The following is an 18,540-nucleotide window of genomic DNA, read 5'->3' as shown; positions in this document are numbered from 1 at the left end:
AAAAAAAAAAAAAAAAAAAAAAAAAAAAAAAAAAAAAAAAAAAAAAAAAAAAAAAAAAAAAAAAAACTCTCAATGATTTGGATTGAACAAACCTAACAACGTTTGTCAACATTCTTTGACATTAGCCATTCTCTGCCAACAGCTTAGAAACAATTTTCCAGAGAAAGCACCCAAATTTCTCAATTGGATTGCGTTCCAAACAACTTCAAATGTAACCTAAATTCTAAGAAGACTGATGAGATTCATTAAAAGATCAGCTTGACAATATAACTCTTGCAAAAGGATGCCCATATGAAGTGCTATAAATTAATGTCATCATATTACGTGGCTTCTTAAAGTTTTATAGTAATCATACCTGAAAATTGTCGGTTTTATCTGTTTTAGAGACACGTGAAGGAATAGGAGTTGTTTTGGCTTCATAGTTATTTCTTGCTTTTGCTTCATAGTTATTTCTTGTTTTTCCTTCATAGTTCGGAGCTGTCCTCCTAGTTTCAGGGGTACGAGGAGGAACCATTACTCGTACTTCATAGTCATTATTTTGTTCTCTTGCCTTTTGAGTTTCAGAGATGTGTGAAGGAATAGCCACTGCCTTTACTTCATAGTTATTTGTTTCTTCACGCGTCTTCTCAGTTTCAGAGACAAGAGAAGATACGGCCACTTCCTGTACTCTACAGTCATTAGTTTGTTCATGCGTCTTCTCAGTTTCAAGGATCTGAGGTGTAACCACCTGTGCTTCAAAGCTATTAGTTTGTTCTCTTGTTTTCTCTGATTCAAGGACAGAAGGTGGTGAAATTGTTGCCTGTACATCATTAGTTCGTTCTCTCCTTTCAAACCTCTCAACAAGACTGCGCGTCCTTCCAGAAACAACTGCAACTGCAAAAATAGGATATAAGCCCATAAAACTCCCACACATTTATTTGACATTTCCTGTCAGTGGAAAATAACTAAGTGGACAACGATGGCAAACCTCCATTTACAAATTTAACAGGATTTGTCCCTTTGCTACTCTCAACTGATTTGTTGCCTGCAAATTTGGTGAAAATACTATTAACATAAGACAAAATATATAAACAGTTTTAATATAATATGTATATATAATAATATTGCATCCCCAAAAGGTAAGGACAACATCTTACGGCTCTCTTGTTCTGAAGTTGTCTCAGCGGATGGAGAGGGGATTTTTTCAAACTTCTCCTCGATACTAATGATATTAGAATTTGTTCTATGAGAATCTTTATGTGTTTCTTCGGATAGAACACTTGTTTTCAAGTTTGGTTCTGGAGCTTTATTCAAATCACTGGTGGTATGACAGATGCTTACAGAATCTTCAACTGGTAGTCTCTCAAGATCAGTTTTTCTACTTGAATCAACTGATAGTTTTTCAAAATCCATTTTACTATTGGATGGCTTTCTTATATGAGCCGGCCTGAGTAACATTCCACGCCTTGTCTTGGAAAATGTGATGGACTCTCTTACAGAGCTTGGCGAGTCTTTAACCTCAGGACTAGCACAAGGTACAACTGGGGGTTTGTCTCTTGATACTTCATTAGATTTCATTTCTACTCTTGATGCAGGACTTTGCTCTTTGCTAGCATCATAGCTGATCTTCTTTGAATCCAATGCAAATACAACTTTTGGGGAGGTTAAAGATTCTTCCTTCTGTGGTGCAACAGGCTTTCCACCAGTTGCTTTAGAAAAATAAAAAAGAGAATAGAGAATAGATTTAAAACAATGCTTGAAGGCAGACAAACATGCATAAAATGAGCTATATGTGACATGAAATCATGAATTTATGCTTGTTCAAAATCCCTATGGCAGTCTCTGACTGATCTATCAGAAGTCCGCATCAGTTAAGCAAAAATAGGTTAATTCAGTTCCTGGGTATCAACAAATGATAGAAAGCTAAAGAAGCTGGGTGTCAATTCAAAGACTGTTGAGGAAAGTCATACCAAGAGTTGCATATATAAAAAAAAAGAGACATATCTATCAAACAAAATGAACCATTGATCTCCTTTGAAAACACAGGAGGTAAATGGAATTGTTACCCACGCATTTTTTCCTTAGAAAACTTACTATTGTCATGATTTTCTCAGTTTGCTAGCAAAGAAACCTATTGCAAACTCATGGTTGCAGTTAGAAATTTATTGCAAATAATGTTTGGACGCCTAATACTTAAAATAGGGTAGCAGTTCGGAACCTATCATAAAAAAAGTTAACACGACCGCTCCTTGCAGAGCAGAAGACAAGGACTTACTGTCAACGTAAATGTTCTTTATCTCCTTTGTTTCATAATCAGGAGACATAGATTGCAGATTGGAAGTCATCAAACTAGCTCCAATGCTTTTTGAACCTAGACTGTTCTTGAAACCAGAATTAGATTTCTGATCATTTGGCTCCTTTTGCCCAGATATTGGATTAGCTCCATAAGGCTCAATAAGCTGGAAGTAGAAAAGGAGAACTTTCCTTTTTAATTTACTTGAAAGATAATGTGGGTAATTGTAACACAAAATAAAATATGAACAAGCTTCTGAAAAGATATAGATTGGCATACCGCCACATCAGCTACCCAAACCCCAACAGAGTTTCGATAAAATGAGCAACTCAACAGTTTCCCATCATGAATGCAAATGTCACCTAGTGTTGACCATCCCATGTCAACAGAATCATGACAAATGACAGGCTCCCATGAATATACCTACAATATCAAAGAACGGAGACATGACATTAATGGGCCAATAGATGTTTGGACGTGGATCACATAGTTACGAAGTAGTAACTCTCTTCACCTTCAGACTGTCATCCAGACCAGAAAACAGGGTCCTCCCATCTGGATGGAAGGTGATTGCACGTACTCCAGCAGCCTGTATAAAAGATATGATAATGACATAATTATGGAGGCAGCATATTGAAAATGATTAAACCTTTAGTTAAAAGAGAATATTTGAGAAAGGTTCAGCACAAAATCATTGAAAATTTGAAAACTACTTCACTTTCCAACATGAATATCCAAACCCAGAGGAAGCACAGGAAATGAACATCTATTACAATACTAAGGGAGGATGTATTTTTTAGCAGAATAGAGATACCTCAGGTCTTGTAGATCCAATCAATTCAAAAGTTTCCAAATCCCAGAATTTTACAGTTTTGTCCGCTGACCCTGAAAATATTTATCATGTGGGACACATTTTACTAAGAGAGAAAAAGAGAGATAAAGAGCGGGTAATATTAAAATGCATAAAAGCAATATGCAAGTATCCTATGTTATAAATGCAAACAGTGGACCAAGAGGCATTGTTATTTGAGATCTGCACATTCTATTAATTTGATGCTTCTGGGTGGGGGGAGGGAGAGGCAAGCAGGAGAGATGCAATTTAACAACTTTGACAGGCAGCATGAAAAACTAATTGCTCTCTTTGTATTCAAGAAATTTCCCATTTAAGCATCAATTGTTTAATTTTTCTTTCACTCACCTGTCGCAAGAAGAAACTCAAGTGGATGAAAATCTATGGATCGAATAGGCCCTTCATGGAACTTAAAATCATGCATCAGTTTTCCAGCCGTTAGATCCCATACCTATTCAAGAGAAACTTTAAATTATGGCCTTTATATAATGATGATAGAAAGTTACAACATCTACAGTGTGACTCATTGTTACCTTCACAGCACTATCAAATCCACCAGAGACCACCCAGCGACCATCTGGGGTGAACTTGATAGTACTGATGCCTTGAGTGTGCCCCTTGTATGTGTGAATACAACCTTTCTTTCTAATATCCCAGATTTTTAGATTAGTGTCTCTAGAACCTGATGCAAAGAACTCGCCAAATGGATGAAACTCAACTGCTGTGCAGTTTGATCTGTGACCAGAAAGAGTGCGAACCACTACACTTCAAGAACGTATTAAGAGATCAGAGGCTGTCCACAAAGGAAAGCAATTTTATGGTTTTATGTACAATTGAAGGTAGAAATCTGAACATATGACAAAATGAACAGCGAAAATCCATCAGGACAACCATGTTTACTAAGTAGGTCTCATTAACACGACTACGTGACAAAACCACATTATTTCTCTTAGAGTTTATCAAAGTATGCATACTTTTCACGCTTAGTTCTATACGATTGATAACTTATCTAACAATAAATATCAGATAAGAAATATACATATCAGTTGAAGTGAGAAATTAGTTGAGCAAAACTAACTTTTAGCCTCTTCAATATCCCACAACTTTATTGCACCAGATGAAGCTCCAGCAAGCACCAAAATTTCAGCTGAATCAAAAGCTACTGATTCAACTGGATTAGTGTGACCACAAAGACTCTGCACAAAACCAAGAAAAAACTCCAAGTTTAGCACTAAAGAAATCATGTTGTGCCCAAAAATAGTCCAGAAAGAATATCAGTCAGAAAATCTCAAGGGTAACGTACAAGCAAATTTTCATCAACATGGCAAAGGTGAAAAAGAAAGTGTGAAGATTGGACATTAGAATGACACCCATCAAATTATACAATTCTTTTATTCAGCCATCAAATAAGTTCATGAATATATACAAAAACATAGGAAACTTGTGAATTTATGACATGTAATGATATGTATCTAACTATCCAATCGAGTACAACGAGATAGAAGAGGAGGCATTCTACCAACCATCAAAGAATTAGATTTTCCAATCGCCCAAAGATTGACTTTATAATCATCTCCACCAGTTATAAACAGTCGGCAAGCTTTTTTCCCAATTCTTAGGCAGTTGACATTTGCTGAGTGTGCTGCAAATTCCTCTAGTTTCAAATACGTCAAGGAAATACTTGAAGTTTTCGTTTCTCTCATGACATTGCATCGTGTAATCAGTAGAAGTTGAAATGAACTCCTTGGCAGAAAGGTTATCATCTTCTTAAACTTTAAATCATACATAGAACGTAAGCGCCCAATAATCTCCCAGAAAATGTAGAAAATAAAAGGAAGATTTTAAATTAATACACCGTCCTGAAGCAAAGGCATTAATTACCTCTAGACATACCAAATTAATGAAAACAACATAAATCTTATGCACACCCAAAACAAGAAAATCGCAAATTATAAGTCAAGCCCTCCTCTTACATTTTCCCAACATCCAAAATGAGCATCCAAATCCCTAATGCTATCAATTCTGTCCTAAAATAGGTTAATGCTTCGATTCAAGGAGCTTCTGAGCTCGCAAGAAATCTGATCCCAACTTTTCCGCGGAGAGGGAGGAAAAAAAGCTAAAATGATTGAAAATCATCAAACAAAAGCTAATTTTAGCTGAACGTCAGAGCACATAAATGAAGACAGAAAGAAAATCGCAATACTAAAGATTACAAAGGATACGTAGTTTATATCCACGCTTCGCCATTGTCCACAAGAACTAAGAATCGAACCCAGCTCGGAAGTAGAAATAAGATCGGAAAATCGAAATCCGGGCGGTGGGCGACTAGATTAAATTCGCTTGGAACCGAAATTGACTTGTGGATTGAAGGAGCAACGAAATCCGAAGCGCGAAACAGAAGTCGCCACTGGAAGAAAGAAAAAGCCACCGTGAAAGATCAAAAACTTGAACTGCAATTCAGCTCAGATTTGGGATTACAGTGAAGGAAAAGTTGTGGGCTGAAACGGTAAAATGAAAATAAAAAGAAAGAGAAATAATGGTAGCTTGCTTTTAGAGATGGGAACCATATAATTTCTCAAAAGGGACCGAAGAACCAAAAACTTCTATATAATTGACCTATAAAATTTTTAATATCTATATACACTATACCTATATACATATACATATACATATATATATTTACTCGTGAGTGAAATTTCATTTGTACTCGGAACTAAACACGGTTGCTCCTCATTCAAACACGCCTGTAATCATTCCCTATCGACCGTCCGAGTTTTTCTCCAGCATTATGAGCATCCGTCTTAGAATCTCCACTCTTCCTGCATCCATCTTTGATCAAATCTGGGGTTTTACACGTTTTTATCTTTAGTTTTAGCGAAAAAAAAGAAAAGGTAATCATGTAATAATTAATGTATGTTCGTTAGGTTCATACCCTAATCTATATCTGATCGCATGTCTTAAAGCAATGTCACGCCGGGGGTAATTACGAAATTTCACTCCTCAAAAAGCAATTTATACAGGAGTTTTTTTTGGCTTTTGGGTCACTTTGAACGGCTGTTTTTTTTCATGTTGACCATAATACCCTTCTTTTATTCCTCAACGGAAACCATCCCCTCCTCAATTTGGGGTTTCTGGTCATGAATAATGCGGCGTGTCAACCAAAAATTTAGGTCCCTATATTTTCTCACGACTCATACATCTAATATATTTCCTCGTATTTAATTTCCTGGTAATTATTTTTTTAAATTTTAATGCACATTATTTGGATATACCGGAAACCGGTTTCTGTGGCTTTAAAAATAAATAAGAAAGACTTATGTCAAGATCACATGGTTGGCTGTTCATTTCAGTTTGAAAAAAGCCTTCTAAAGCAATATCGTCCTCGTGTGTGCTAATTCTCGGAATTGGACAGTTAGTGAAATGCATAATCAAGCACGTATAGAGATGTTTACGGGGTGGAGCAGGATAGAGACAGGAAAGCCTTCCTCATCTCTATCTCTACCATGTACTTCATTCTTCATCCTTGCGAGATTTTCCATTTATTTTTGCACAGATTGGAATGAAGATTACTCGCAAAACATTGTAGGGATCGAGTTGTTGAAGATTATTGGGAGTAAGTCTCACATTGGCTAATTTAGTGAATGATCATAGATTTATAAGTGAGGAATTGTGAGGTCTCTGAGGAAGCCCAAAGCAAAGCCACGAGAGTTTATGTTCAAAGTGGACAATATTATATCATTATGGAGATTCGTGATTCGTAAGACGAGTTACCCGTGGATAATTCTTTCATTTATTATTATTTTAAAAAAATATAGTTATTTTAAAGTTTTCGAGTAAAAAATCATAATAAATCAATATATGTAATATTCTAACAGCATTTCTAAAAATTTAAATTTTAATATTACGGAATTTTTAACAATTAAAAAATGATCTATAACATAACAGAGTCAAAATCCCGTCCTTCACCCATTTATCTAATGGATAAAAAAGGTTACCACTCCCTCTCCCATTCTCCGTATATAAACGGAGAATCTCCTTGCAATTTGAGATCGGTCTCTACACGTAAAATGGATATCTTCTAAACAATCATTTAATTGAAGTATTAAACAAACAAATTAAATATACCCGGAATTAGCAATAAATTGGGTTTAATTAAGATATAAGGGAGCCTATTATTCAGTCAATTTATAAATTAATTTGCCTAATTATATATTTACAATATGTGCTGCATGTTCAGGCTTCAACGCGGAGAGAGAGGAGGCGCTACAACGTGGACATTTTTTTTTTTTAATCTTGATCTGATAAATCTCAATAATATATTTTTTTAATAAATAAAGTATTACCAACTAAGTTATTCTTTTTTGACAAATAAAAAAACAAAAATTCTTCAGCTTCTAAAAATAAATAATTTATGGTGAACGATGACGACGACACACGACAACGATGTAACAGCTTTCAATAATTTAAAAAAAATGTTAATCAAAATATAAAACTAATTATATAGTTTAGGATATAATTTTGGGAGTAATAAATTTGTGTTGTACGGTAAAAACTTTGTAGAAATTATAACAACGTTAAATACGCAATTAAAAAGTAATTTAAAAAAGATTAAAATAATTAAATATATATATATATATAGAATATATATAATTTGATTAATGTGTGGAATGGATTAACGTTGGGCCTAAGGAATTGGGCCAGCCAAATCCTCGTATGGGCTCAATTGGATGGATTAATCATATACGACTCTCTGTGTTTCATGGCGATATGGTCTCGCCATGAGAGTCGGCTTTATGACCCCGATATTTTCGTAGTAATATGACCATTACGACGTTTAACATAATTACATGGGTTTGCATTTTTCGACTTCAATTCTTAGATGACTTATCGGGTATTCTATAATACTCAACATTTTTCCAAAAACAATTTCATTTTAGGTTTTAAGGCAGTTGACGATATCTACTATAGAGCTATGGAATTAAATCATTAATACCTGTTGGACGATAAAAGTCCCACACCGGCTAATTTAGGGAATGATCATGAGTTCATAATTAAAGAATACTCTCTCCACTGGTATGAAACCTTTTTGAGGAAGCCCAAATCAAAGTCACGGGAGCTTATGCTCAAAGTGGACAATATTATACCATGGTGGAGAGTTGTGTTGTTCTAACAATACATTTCGCATTTTATTGTCAGTTTTTTTTTACAAAGTAATACCATGTTATTCATATTGTACTGGCTCAAGTTAAGGATTAGAAATCAGGTCATGAAAGGTGTCGTAGATGGTAAGTAATGATGAAGAGCTTGAGAAAAAATGATTCCAAGTAATTATTTGAAGTTGGCTCTCCACGTGATATTTTTATTCGTTTTGTCCTTCTCTTCACAAATACACCAATTTTAGATCCAACATAACTACTTCAACATGAATGTTAGGAACTCTATCTAAAAGTTTTCGTACAAGTTAGAGATATAGTTTTTATTTATATATTAACAATTTTTTAAAAAAGGAAAGATTTTACTCTCGTTTCTAAGCCAAATCATTAACTTTAATTTAGCTCGACTATAATTGAACGTAGAATTATTAAGATTAGACCAAATCTAAATGTCTAAATTGGCATTTTGTTCGGTTTTGATCAGTAATTCTTAAACTTAGAAGAAAAAAATATTTGTCCTCTTGGAACAAAGGGAAAAATGTAACGAAACATTTGATGTCGGGAAGGCAGCCAACATCCCATCCCATCGGGTGACATGGCCTCTCATAAATCCAAAGAATTTCTGTCCCAAAACACTTGCATTCCTTCTCTCACACTCATTTTCCTCCTATTCCCTTTCCTTTTCTTTCTCAATAATGCCTCTCCTCATGTTCTTTCTTTTGTCTTCTATTTCAAAAAGCGACTCGAAGGGAAGCAACCGGTAAAAATTTCGGAGCTGGAAGAAAATTTCCATCTATCACTTTATTGTGAAGGATCGTATCGGCTCGACATTCACCATATACCCCTTAACAAGAGTTTGGTGCAACGAATGTCTTGTATCCATGAAGAACAATTTCTCTTTGCATCCAGACTCCAGACCCATCTCAAGATGTATGTTCTCCTATTCTAACTTTTTAGAGTCTTCGATAACACAACTGAGACAGCAATTCCAGAGCTAAAAGCACATTAACACAATAAAATTTGACACTATTTCTCGATTAAATTGGATAAAATGATCGAACTAAAATGTTTTGAGGCGTTAGGGAGGAATAATGTTAATGTGGTAGAAGGAAAAGGGGGTGGAGGCATAATGAGGCACATGGAGATGACCCAAAGTGCCTCTTCCCATGCACATGCCAACGCTCAGTAGGCCATTACTAAGGAGTAGGAGCATCTTTATGTAGTTTTCTTTTTAATTTCTTCAATTATGAATGTAATAATAAATGCTTAATTATTATTCCACATATTTTCTTCCTTCCTTTAATTTTTTTTTACTAAATCATTGGAGAAATTCGAAGTAAAATTTTCCATTTTAGGCTTCAAATGAGAAAAAAAGGGAAACAAATCAACCTATTTTTAATCAATTTAAACAAAATTAGTATTTTCTTATATGGACAATAGTATCCATGAAAATGTTGGCAAAAAAAAAAAAAAGGTTTTTTTCCTACTAAAGATTTAAAATTTTAGTTAAATTCCATCAACAAAAATAAATATTTTAAATTGGAATATTATTTGCTAACTTAATTTTCAAAAATTATAAAATAAAAATTCAAATTTGATATTTTTCAAATGCTTTATTTTTAAAATTTAATATATATTTTTTTTAAAGTTTAAAAATATGAATGAAAGTGTATATATATATATATTAATTATTAATTTAACTTGATTAATAATAAGCAATATTGGATTGCAAGAGATCCCTCTGTTCTCCTCTCTCTTTTTCGCAGAGGTGCACTAAATGCAGTTTCAGTCTCTTCCAACCAATTGCTCTTTTCTACTTCTTTTGTTCTCCTTTACTTTCCAGCCTTCTTCTTCCTCCTCAAAACCCTGCAATGATTCAGAGTCTTCTCCCGTCCTGAATCCCTAACTCTGTAACCTCCAAACCCATCTTCTTCCAAATGGGTTGCTGTGTCAGTACTTCCAGGACTTCTAATTCATCCTCTCCGCCCCACCATTCTGGATCTGCATTTTCCCATTCCAAATCCGATCACATTGGAAACAGAGCACCCCCTCCACTGGAAGAAGAGTCTGTCAAAGAGGTTCTCTCTGAAACTCCTAAACCTAAGCCGCCACCGATTGGGGGGAGAAAACTCCACGAATCTGCCTCTGGGAACCTCAATGGGGGAATCCCCATTCATTCCACTGAAGAAATTTCTGAGATTTCTGACGTTTGCAGCTTTAACGAATCCCTGTCTACTACGACTGTAACAGAGAAGCTGGATGATTTCGAAGAGATACGTAAAAGGATTTGCAGATCTCCGGCGAAATTGCCCAAGAATCGGTCGTCGCTCTCGGATGATTGGGTTCAGAGGAGGGATAGAATGGTGGGTAAATCGCCAACAAGAAAACCCGATCAGTCGCCCGGCCGGATTAACAGCGGCGCTGGAACTGTGAAGTTGGTGCAGAGCAGAGACATGGGGCAGGGACTCCTCGCAAGTCGAAGTTTGAGGCCAGAGCAACGCGTTCAGAACAGAACTGAGAATTCATATCGAAGGTCCAGATCCCCTGCCACCACTCGAACCGACGGCGAAGCCTCCAGAACCACCGCCGGCCGGAGTCCATCTGTCCGGCGGTCTGGAATGTCGCCGGGAAGAGAAGCAACCACCGGAGGAGACTATTACAGGAAAGAAACAGGGGAGGTTCATGCACAGAACGAGACGATAGAGGGAAAATGGCGGACAACAAACGAATCCCTCGATAACCCACTTGTTTCATTGGAATGCTTCATCTTTCTCTGAAATTTCGGGCGCATATTACGACCCAGTTCATCGGACCGACGAGTGCCCATTCAAATTTCTTGTACTCTGTTTTTGTGTGTGTTCATCTACGGTGTGATTCCTATTTTTGGTCCGGAAATTGTAGTAAGTTGTACATAATAAAGATCAATTTAGGAAACAGACCGTATTTGCACAGTTGGGTAGGCGAGGTCTCGTCTCTCTGTTTTCTGTGAAAGTAAATCTTTTGCAATTCGTACAAAGATCGTATTTTCCTCTCTCTCTCAAAGCAACCAAGCTGTTCTTGCTAATGGATGAGTAGACTTTCCCTTTCGTGTGACTTAGAACACAATAGGAGTACCTATAATCAAGGGAACCAACTGGACGGTACCGCATTGGGAAGAAAACGAAAGCTTTATTAGTACTGATTTTACTCTAAAAGAATTAGTGTTAAGGGTAAGCAGAGACGTCATGAGCTATGGTATTTATGGTGCAAACAGTCCGGATCTTCATTGTTCAGACCTTTACACCTGTTAGGACAATAAGGAAGGAAGAAGAAGAAAAAGTAATTTTGAGTCAGCCCGGCAGACGATGATTTCTGAAACGAAGACTGATCTAAGATTCAGATCACCATCACCAACATGACAGTTCTCTCATCATTTCGTCCAACTTTTGCTTGATGTGTATTAACCGACAAAAAGAACAGAAACAGTCCAAAGCTGGAGAATTTAGAGAAGCTTCACCAGAAGAAATGGAGACTTTTGCAGTTGAAAGTTCAGGTAACCTGTTTATGCAGCCATTGGCGGTTCGGGGCGATCTATGTTGCTGCATTTTCATGTAATATTGTGTTTGTATATTATATTGTGGGTATATGCTGTCTTTTTCTTGTTGGATTCTGTCTCTGGTTGTAAGATACAAGGAAGGGTATCAATTATTGTAGGCTGTTTTGAACTCTTGATCTTTGTAGCAGACAAAAAACAATTTCCTTCATTTTGATATTATCGTTGTGTGCAATGCAAGAACAATGACTGATTCAAGTAGAAACGAGTATATATAGAAGAAACGAGCATGCATTTCATATATATCTCAACAGGTGAAGTTCGCCTGCACAAAGAGAAATTTGTATATATGATTGCAGAGGCGTCAAGCCAGATTTTCAGAGCCAAAAAAGAGATAAAAGCTTAACCTTGCGGAAGGCATAAAAATGTGAAACTTGCTATCTTGAAGAAGGCAATGCAGAGAGATGAGGTAAAGCAAGGTGGGCTGTGAGCGTATATACAGAATAAGAACCTCTGGAAATGGGGGAAAAACAGCCTCAGTTTTGCTTGAATCAATCGAAAACTAGTGAACTCTTTTGCATCCTCGGTATGTTCGATCTCATAAGGAACTCGAGTTTTCAGTGAAATGGGAACTGGTTGTGGCATAGGATAAGTCATTGTGTTGATGTTGTGGCCATGGAATGCGTTCAGGGGGACACGAGACGGGAGCCGGGTGGGCAATATATGTAGGAATATGATCTCCAGGCATTAGCACTGAAACTCCACAGGAATACACAGTCATCTGCATATAAACAAAACAAAAATGTAGATGGCTGAAGATTGTTATGCCTTTGGAATTTTACCGGTAATCGACTTCCTTACTTGTAGATGAAAGGACAAGTTCAAGAGGAAAGGACAAGGTCCAACATATCATAAGACAGACAGCAGTATAAAGAAACAGCACAATATATTTGACAAACAGAACTGCAAAACAAACGGATAACTTTTCTCACGTTGTAAACGGGCAGCAGCCAATGACTTTGTCACTAAGGGTCGGCCCTTGCGAGAAAGCAGCAAGTCTTGAGATCTTACAATGTTATTCTAATGGCCCGAGCCTACCGCTAGCAAATATTGTTCTCTTTGGGCTTTCCCTCTCAGGCTTCCCCTCAAGATTTTTAAAACGAGTCTGCTAAGGAGAGGTTTCCACACCTTATAAGAAATGTTTCGTTCTCTTCTCCAACCAATGTGGGATCTCACAATCCACCCCTCTTCGAGGTCCAGTGTCCTCGCTGACAATCGTTTCCCTCTCCAATCAATATTGGATCTTAGAATCGACCCCCTTTTAAGGCCCAACGTGCACTTGTTCTCTCTCCAATCAACGTGGGAACTCACAATCCACCCCCTTCGGGACCCAGCATCCTCGCTGGCCCACCGCCAAGGTGTCCACCCCCCTTCGAGTTTCACAATCGCTTTCCTCTCCAATCGATGTTGGACCTCACAATTATGGGGAATCGATCATAGACCAGTTAAAGAAGCAATCGATGGTGTATATCTCTTCTTCCCTCATTAGTACTTACCATTTTTGTAGCTTAAAGAAAGCACAAATTTGTATTGAGATACAACAATCCATTACTAGAAGTAGTACTATATTTCCTGTTAAATCACTACTAAAACCAAAACAGAAAATGGTAGAGATACTAAATCCAAAACTGGGATCCAAATTCTAGGTACCTCCCAAACCCCTAAACTCACTCTATTTATAGCCACTCAACTCAAACAACTTCTAGGTAATTAAAAGTATGCCCTTGTTAGTATTCCCAACACCTTTGCACATACAAGAATCAGCCCTGTTCTTGAGTAATTAGACAGGACAACTAGGTAGGCCTCATATGTTTCTTTGAAGGCTGCAAGCTGCATCCATAGATTACAGATGTGTCACAAATTCTTGACACGGTTTCAGCCAGCAACTTTATATTTTACGATGTAAAATTAAAAAAAAAAAATCATCCTCAAGTCGATTCTTCGTCTAACCAATTTGATTGTATGAGAATACTAACGAGACAAGGGGGGAAAGTGACTCCATGGCCATGACAGAGGCAAGGGCCATGTGGGATATGGAAGGCATTGAGGTTGACATGATGAGTGAGTTGGTGGGGCAAAACATCAGAAGCACTTGGCCGAAAGTGGCAAAACAAGAAGTGACCATTAAACGAACAACTACCATGTCCTTGCCTAGTATCCATAATTACAGGATGATACCGTCCTGTGATAATGAGATTGCTTATTTTGAAATGGAAGAGAATTCTAAAAAGTAAATAACGAATTATACGCCCACTAGGTTGTCCCCCCCCACCCCCTTATGGAGTTGAAGAAAGATAAGGCTGATAAAACTCAGTGTTCATAGGAAATACTGCAAAATTCAGGGAGAAGGCAAGAACTACGAGCTCATCTTGATGTTCAAGGTGCCCTTTAGAATGCAATTTAGAAGAAAAGTCATAGATATAACGTACAAATTTGTCAAAATTAAGTTATGAATATCCAAACACTCGCATGTTATGATCCAAAAGAAAAACAGATATCTAAACCCAATTCATTTCAGCTTTCATACCGGGAATCCAACAGTCCAGATAAGAAAATTCAGACATAAACAGCAAAATCTAAAACGAAATAGAAACCGATGGGGGACAAATTGGGCGAACTCACTTTGGGTGATGGGTGGCCAAGCTTTCCAGCGAACCCCATCTGAGCCTCAGGGTCAAGGTGGGTCCGACGGCCGGCGTGAGAGAAAGCGGTCGGAGTAGGTCGCAAAAACCTTTCAAAGATAGCCATGAGCAAGAACATTGAGACGAGAATGGCAGTGGCAACAAAACCAAAAGAGACTGCATCGACGGAGTTGTCGAAGTGCCTCCAGTGGTCCTCTCTCTGGACGTCAAGAGGAGCCCCAGTCGGGGACCATCCATAACCTTCTTCACCCATATTATCCCCAAAAGTTTCAGACGAATTTCCCCGCTCCGACATAGCTGGATTTGTAGCTCATGGCAGCTTAATTATGAAGGAGAAGAATTGGAGGGAAAAGTTTCAGGGTTTTTCGGTGTTATCAAAAACTTAAGCAGCTACCAAACTCGTAATATAGAGAGAGAGAACAGCGACAGAAGAGAGAGAGAGAGAGATTGAAGGTGTGGGCTACCATTACCATCACAACAAAATTCCACAGTTTACCAGAAGGTGAAAAGGGGGCTTTGGAATTTGGATTAGAAATTCCATTAGAATCATCGTTTCGGAAGTGGTTGTTTTAGCTAAACCCAGAAATTTCCGAAAGTTTCAGATTCCAATTGACTGCGCCAATTTACAGTATCGCCATTGCTAAAGCGAAGCTACTGAGTAGTAAAGTATGTACGTTTTTTCGTTCATACGGAGAAGATGATTAAAGCATGAAAATAAGAAAACCACAATAATTTAATAAATGAATGGTTCCTCCACAGATGAACACATTGGATCTAAATGGGCCAACATTTTGCCTTTTCTGGGCTCGTTGTTCCAACCCACCCGCCAGGGGTTGGACCGACTCCAAATTCCCATTTACCCCTTTGTTTCTAATCAAAATTACATAAACTGCCACTCCTCTCCACGAGGCCTACCAAATTAATTGATCCAATAAAATTAAATTAAATTAAAAAAAGAAAATACTAGATCCGACCCAGCTTGTTTGATGACCGAATCCATCTAACTGGACCCACATACCCACATGCGTCCGGTCATGTGCCCGGGCCGAAAGCCTCATTTTATGAATCTATCCACTCACAATCTGCCACGTGGACGACTGATTATTAAATAAATAAAAAAGAACGGTGGGTCCATAAAAGGACTGTATTAGTGTCGGGCTTTCCCGACCGAAGCCGAATATGTGGAGCATCCAGTTCTTTCCTCGAGATTCTCGTGTAAAAAAAATCAACGTTTCAGATCCCACCGTGCAATAAACAACAAATCCTGACCATTGAGCCAGTCAAAAGACACACAGGTCAAACCCTAATCCCCCGCGTGCGTGTGAAGTGAAGCATCGCACGTGTGATTGCGTGTTGGAGTACATAATAAAAAACATCAAACCTTGCAATTTTAATTTTCCTCATTGGTCCCTCCCTGTCGTTGAGTGACCATGCAAAATTAAGAGGGTGAGTGAGACAATAATGTCATTTCCAGTTAAAAATAAATTTTAATTTATTTTTTTTAATCCCACATCCAAAATTAATATTCATGGAAAATAATAATTGGGGAGTGTTTGGTAACGGATATAGCTATGGTTTGGTTGGCTTCTTTTCGCATTAATATTTGTTTGGGCGCAGGGAGAGTGAGTGACAGTCCGGCTGCTTTTGATGGCATGGGCCCACGTGAGGCCTAGCTGTTATGAATTTGGGCTCCCTACAAGAAGCAGCCCTATTCCTATGGGCTTACAGCAGTTCACTTTGAGTGTACGAAAAGGCTTCCATGGGCCCCATCCAATCCCCTCTGGCTGGCCCACCGTAGATATGGTCCTCATGTAACTTTATGTATTATATTATTACGTACCAAGACAGGACCATTTTCCTTCTTAGTTTTTAATGTTTCTCCTTTTCTTTAGAATATTTGAAAAGGAGCGGTGGGAAATTGGAGTTGCCACTTTGTTTGGCTCAATCATAAAACTTTATCATCTAAACATTATTATAAACTATACGTATAATCACTTTTTATTATAACCTATAGTTTTTCGATATGAATATAATTTAACACCAAAAAGGGGTAAAGTATTTTAAAGGTGGGTGTTATTTATTTATTTATTTTTATTTTTTCAAAATGAAAATATTAGGAGGCAAGAAAGATGCAAAATGATGATCGATCACATAAAAATAAAAAAAGTACCTAAAAAGAATAGTCCTACTAATTTTCTTTTGTGAGAGCAAAATTACTATATTTTGACTCAATTATGACTCTCCACAATGGTATGATATTGTCTACTTTGAGCATAAGCTCTCCTGTACTTTAGGTTTTTCCAAAAAAGGCCTCATACCCAATTGAGAGAGTATTCTTTATTTATAAACTCATGATCCTTCTCTAAATTAGTCAGTGTGAGACTTTCATCATCCAACATTGTTTATCGGGAAAAAAAAACTATTTGTTACGATCTTGCTTGAACAATCTGACCCTAATCAATCGAGAACGAAAATATGTACAAGGTGATGTAGAATTGGATGGAAAAGGGAGGGTAAAGAGTGAAGAAGATTGGATAATATTTAAAGGAAAGGTGTGAGGTTTGAGGGGACAAAGAGGAGGCAGCCCACGTGAAAGCACACAAAAACTGTCCAAATGTGTGTATGCCGGTATGCTCTTTCGTTGGTTGGTTGCATCACAAAGTGACTACCAAATGGATATTAAGTAATAATGGAAAAGGGCCCTTTTTTTTTTGGTCTCTTTTTTAATTTTTGGTATAATTCTATGCATTTCAAATCATTTGTTTTTGGCTCTTATCAACTTTAATTCATTGCTATGTTTGAGTTTGGCGTTAAGGTTGTATAATTTTTAAATAATTTAGGGCGTGTTTCATAATCATTTTGTTAGTATGTTGAATTGGACTAATTTGTAAATTTTATTTTTATTATTAAAAAAAATAAACCATTATCATTATTTTAAGATCCATCTAAAGGTATGTCATGATTATTATTTTTTTAAAGATATAGCATTGACTCGTGTGTTAAACAACCGAACAAATGGTCCATTTGATGTCCTCTGTCCAGTAGACATTAATGGGCCTTCAAATCGGGCCACTTCTTGTAGACAAGACATAAGACCCATGGCCCAATAAGTGTCAGATTTCACGTTGTCCTTTCACTTTGGGGTTGCAATTTCAATAGTCCTCTAAGCATCACAATGACTTATCTGGTCGGGAGAGATTTTTCACTTTTATAAGAAATATTTTGTTCCCTTCTCTAACGGATATGGTATCTCACAATCTACCCTTCTTGGACACCCAACATCCCTGTTGACATTTCACCTGATGTTTGGTTTTGATACAATTTGTAATAATTTAAACCCACCACTAGTAGATATTGTTCACTTTGACATGTTACGTATAGTTGTCAGTCTCACGATTTTAAAACTCGTCTATTAGGAAGAGGTTTCCATAAGCACCACTTTGGTTGGAGAGGAGAACGAAACGTTTCTTATAAATGTGTAAAAACTTTTCCCTAATAGACCCGTTTAAAATCTGCAAGATTGATGACAATACGTAACGAGTCAAAGCGGACAATATCTACTATGGGGTTGGGTTGCTACATGTTCAAGTCAATTCTTCTCTAAAACACATTATTAGTCTAACAAAGCTTAAATATGAATCTCTAGATATCATCTCTTTACATGATAAAGAAATATTTTTAAATTTTAAGTGAATATCACGTATTTCTATTCTTATTTAAACATAATTTCAATACTTTTAATTTTGTTTCACATAAAAGATTTCATACCAACTATGTCCTAGACTTTAGGTAGTATTGAATTCATTCAATTGAATGTGAACAACCACTCCCACTTTGGGATGCCAAAAAGGGGATTAAGATAAGGGAATATTGCCACCCACTATTAATACCTTACATCAACTCATCTTCCACCTCCCTAATAAATGCACACATGCTAACCAAATTATAACATAAAAGAGGCAATATTTCAAATTTTAAATCTTCATATCTTCATCTATGGGGCTTTTTTTTTTTTTTTTTTTTTTTTTTTT

At 36.9% G+C, this 18,540-nt stretch overlaps 3 protein-coding genes across 8 annotated transcripts in view; 1 reads left to right on the top strand and 2 right to left on the bottom strand.

Moving 5' to 3' along the window:
* LOC111434164 (katanin p80 WD40 repeat-containing subunit B1 homolog) overlaps positions 1-5,725 on the bottom strand; it is an 8,214-nt gene extending 2,489 nt beyond the window's left edge. For 2 of the 6 annotated variants that reach the window (XR_002708903.1, XM_023071505.1), the window contains exons 1-12: positions 5,345-5,721; positions 4,646-4,776; positions 4,201-4,318; positions 3,656-3,882; positions 3,471-3,573; positions 3,087-3,157; positions 2,787-2,861; positions 2,552-2,695; positions 2,255-2,438; positions 1,137-1,688; positions 968-1,024; positions 356-873 (exon numbers count right to left, since the gene is read on the bottom strand). Coding sequence is in view for 5 of the 6 variants with exons in the window: in XM_023071505.1 (XP_022927273.1) it covers positions 356-873; positions 968-1,024; positions 1,137-1,688; positions 2,255-2,438; positions 2,552-2,695; positions 2,787-2,861; positions 3,087-3,157; positions 3,471-3,573; positions 3,656-3,882; positions 4,201-4,318; positions 4,646-4,776; positions 5,345-5,369 (2,205 nt within the window). In the remaining variant the exon portion in view is untranslated. Of the gene's footprint in view, positions 1-100; positions 233-355; positions 874-967; positions 1,025-1,136; positions 1,689-2,254; positions 2,439-2,551; positions 2,696-2,786; positions 2,862-3,086; positions 3,158-3,470; positions 3,574-3,655; positions 3,883-4,200; positions 4,319-4,645; positions 4,777-5,344 lie in introns of those variants that run through there. The other 4 variants (XM_023071508.1, XM_023071507.1, XM_023071510.1 and 1 more) reach the window with 4 other exon arrangements.
* A 4,487-nt stretch (positions 5,726-10,212) lies between these two features.
* Positions 10,213-11,052, top strand: LOC111434064. Its single transcript, XM_023071357.1, has one exon. It carries the CDS (start codon positions 10,213-10,215, stop codon positions 11,050-11,052), a length of 840 nt encoding a protein of 279 aa, XP_022927125.1.
* A 940-nt stretch (positions 11,053-11,992) lies between these two features.
* LOC111434363 lies at positions 11,993-15,243 on the bottom strand. Its single transcript, XM_023071803.1, has 2 exons — positions 14,490-15,243; positions 11,993-12,588 (listed from the first exon to the last, which is right to left on the bottom strand). The coding sequence occupies exons 1-2, from the start codon at positions 14,802-14,804 to the stop codon at positions 12,406-12,408; spliced, it is 498 nt and encodes a 165-aa protein (XP_022927571.1). The 5' UTR covers positions 14,805-15,243; the 3' UTR covers positions 11,993-12,405.
* Positions 15,244-18,540: the final 3,297 nt, after the last annotated feature.

Source organism: Cucurbita moschata, unplaced genomic scaffold, assembly GCF_002738365.1.
Source record: "Cucurbita moschata cultivar Rifu unplaced genomic scaffold, Cmos_1.0 Cmo_Scf00044, whole genome shotgun sequence".
Taxonomy (NCBI): Eukaryota; Viridiplantae; Streptophyta; class Magnoliopsida; order Cucurbitales; family Cucurbitaceae; genus Cucurbita; species Cucurbita moschata.
Note: the sequence above shows the minus strand (reverse complement) of the source record. Positions and strands in the feature narration are given on the sequence as shown.

Excerpts from the sequence above, each read along its gene's own strand:
- LOC111434064 (XM_023071357.1), top strand. The coding sequence starts at position 10,213 with ATGGGTTGCTGTGTCAGTACTTCCAGGACTTCTAATTCATCCTCTCCG.
- LOC111434363 (XM_023071803.1), bottom strand. The coding sequence starts at position 14,804 with ATGTCGGAGCGGGGAAATTCGTCTGAAACTTTTGGGGATAATATGGGT. Across the intron at positions 12,589-14,489 it reads TTGGCCACCCATCACCCAAA|ATGACTGTGTATTCCTGTGG; the intron begins GTGAGTTCGCCC and ends GTTTATATGCAG.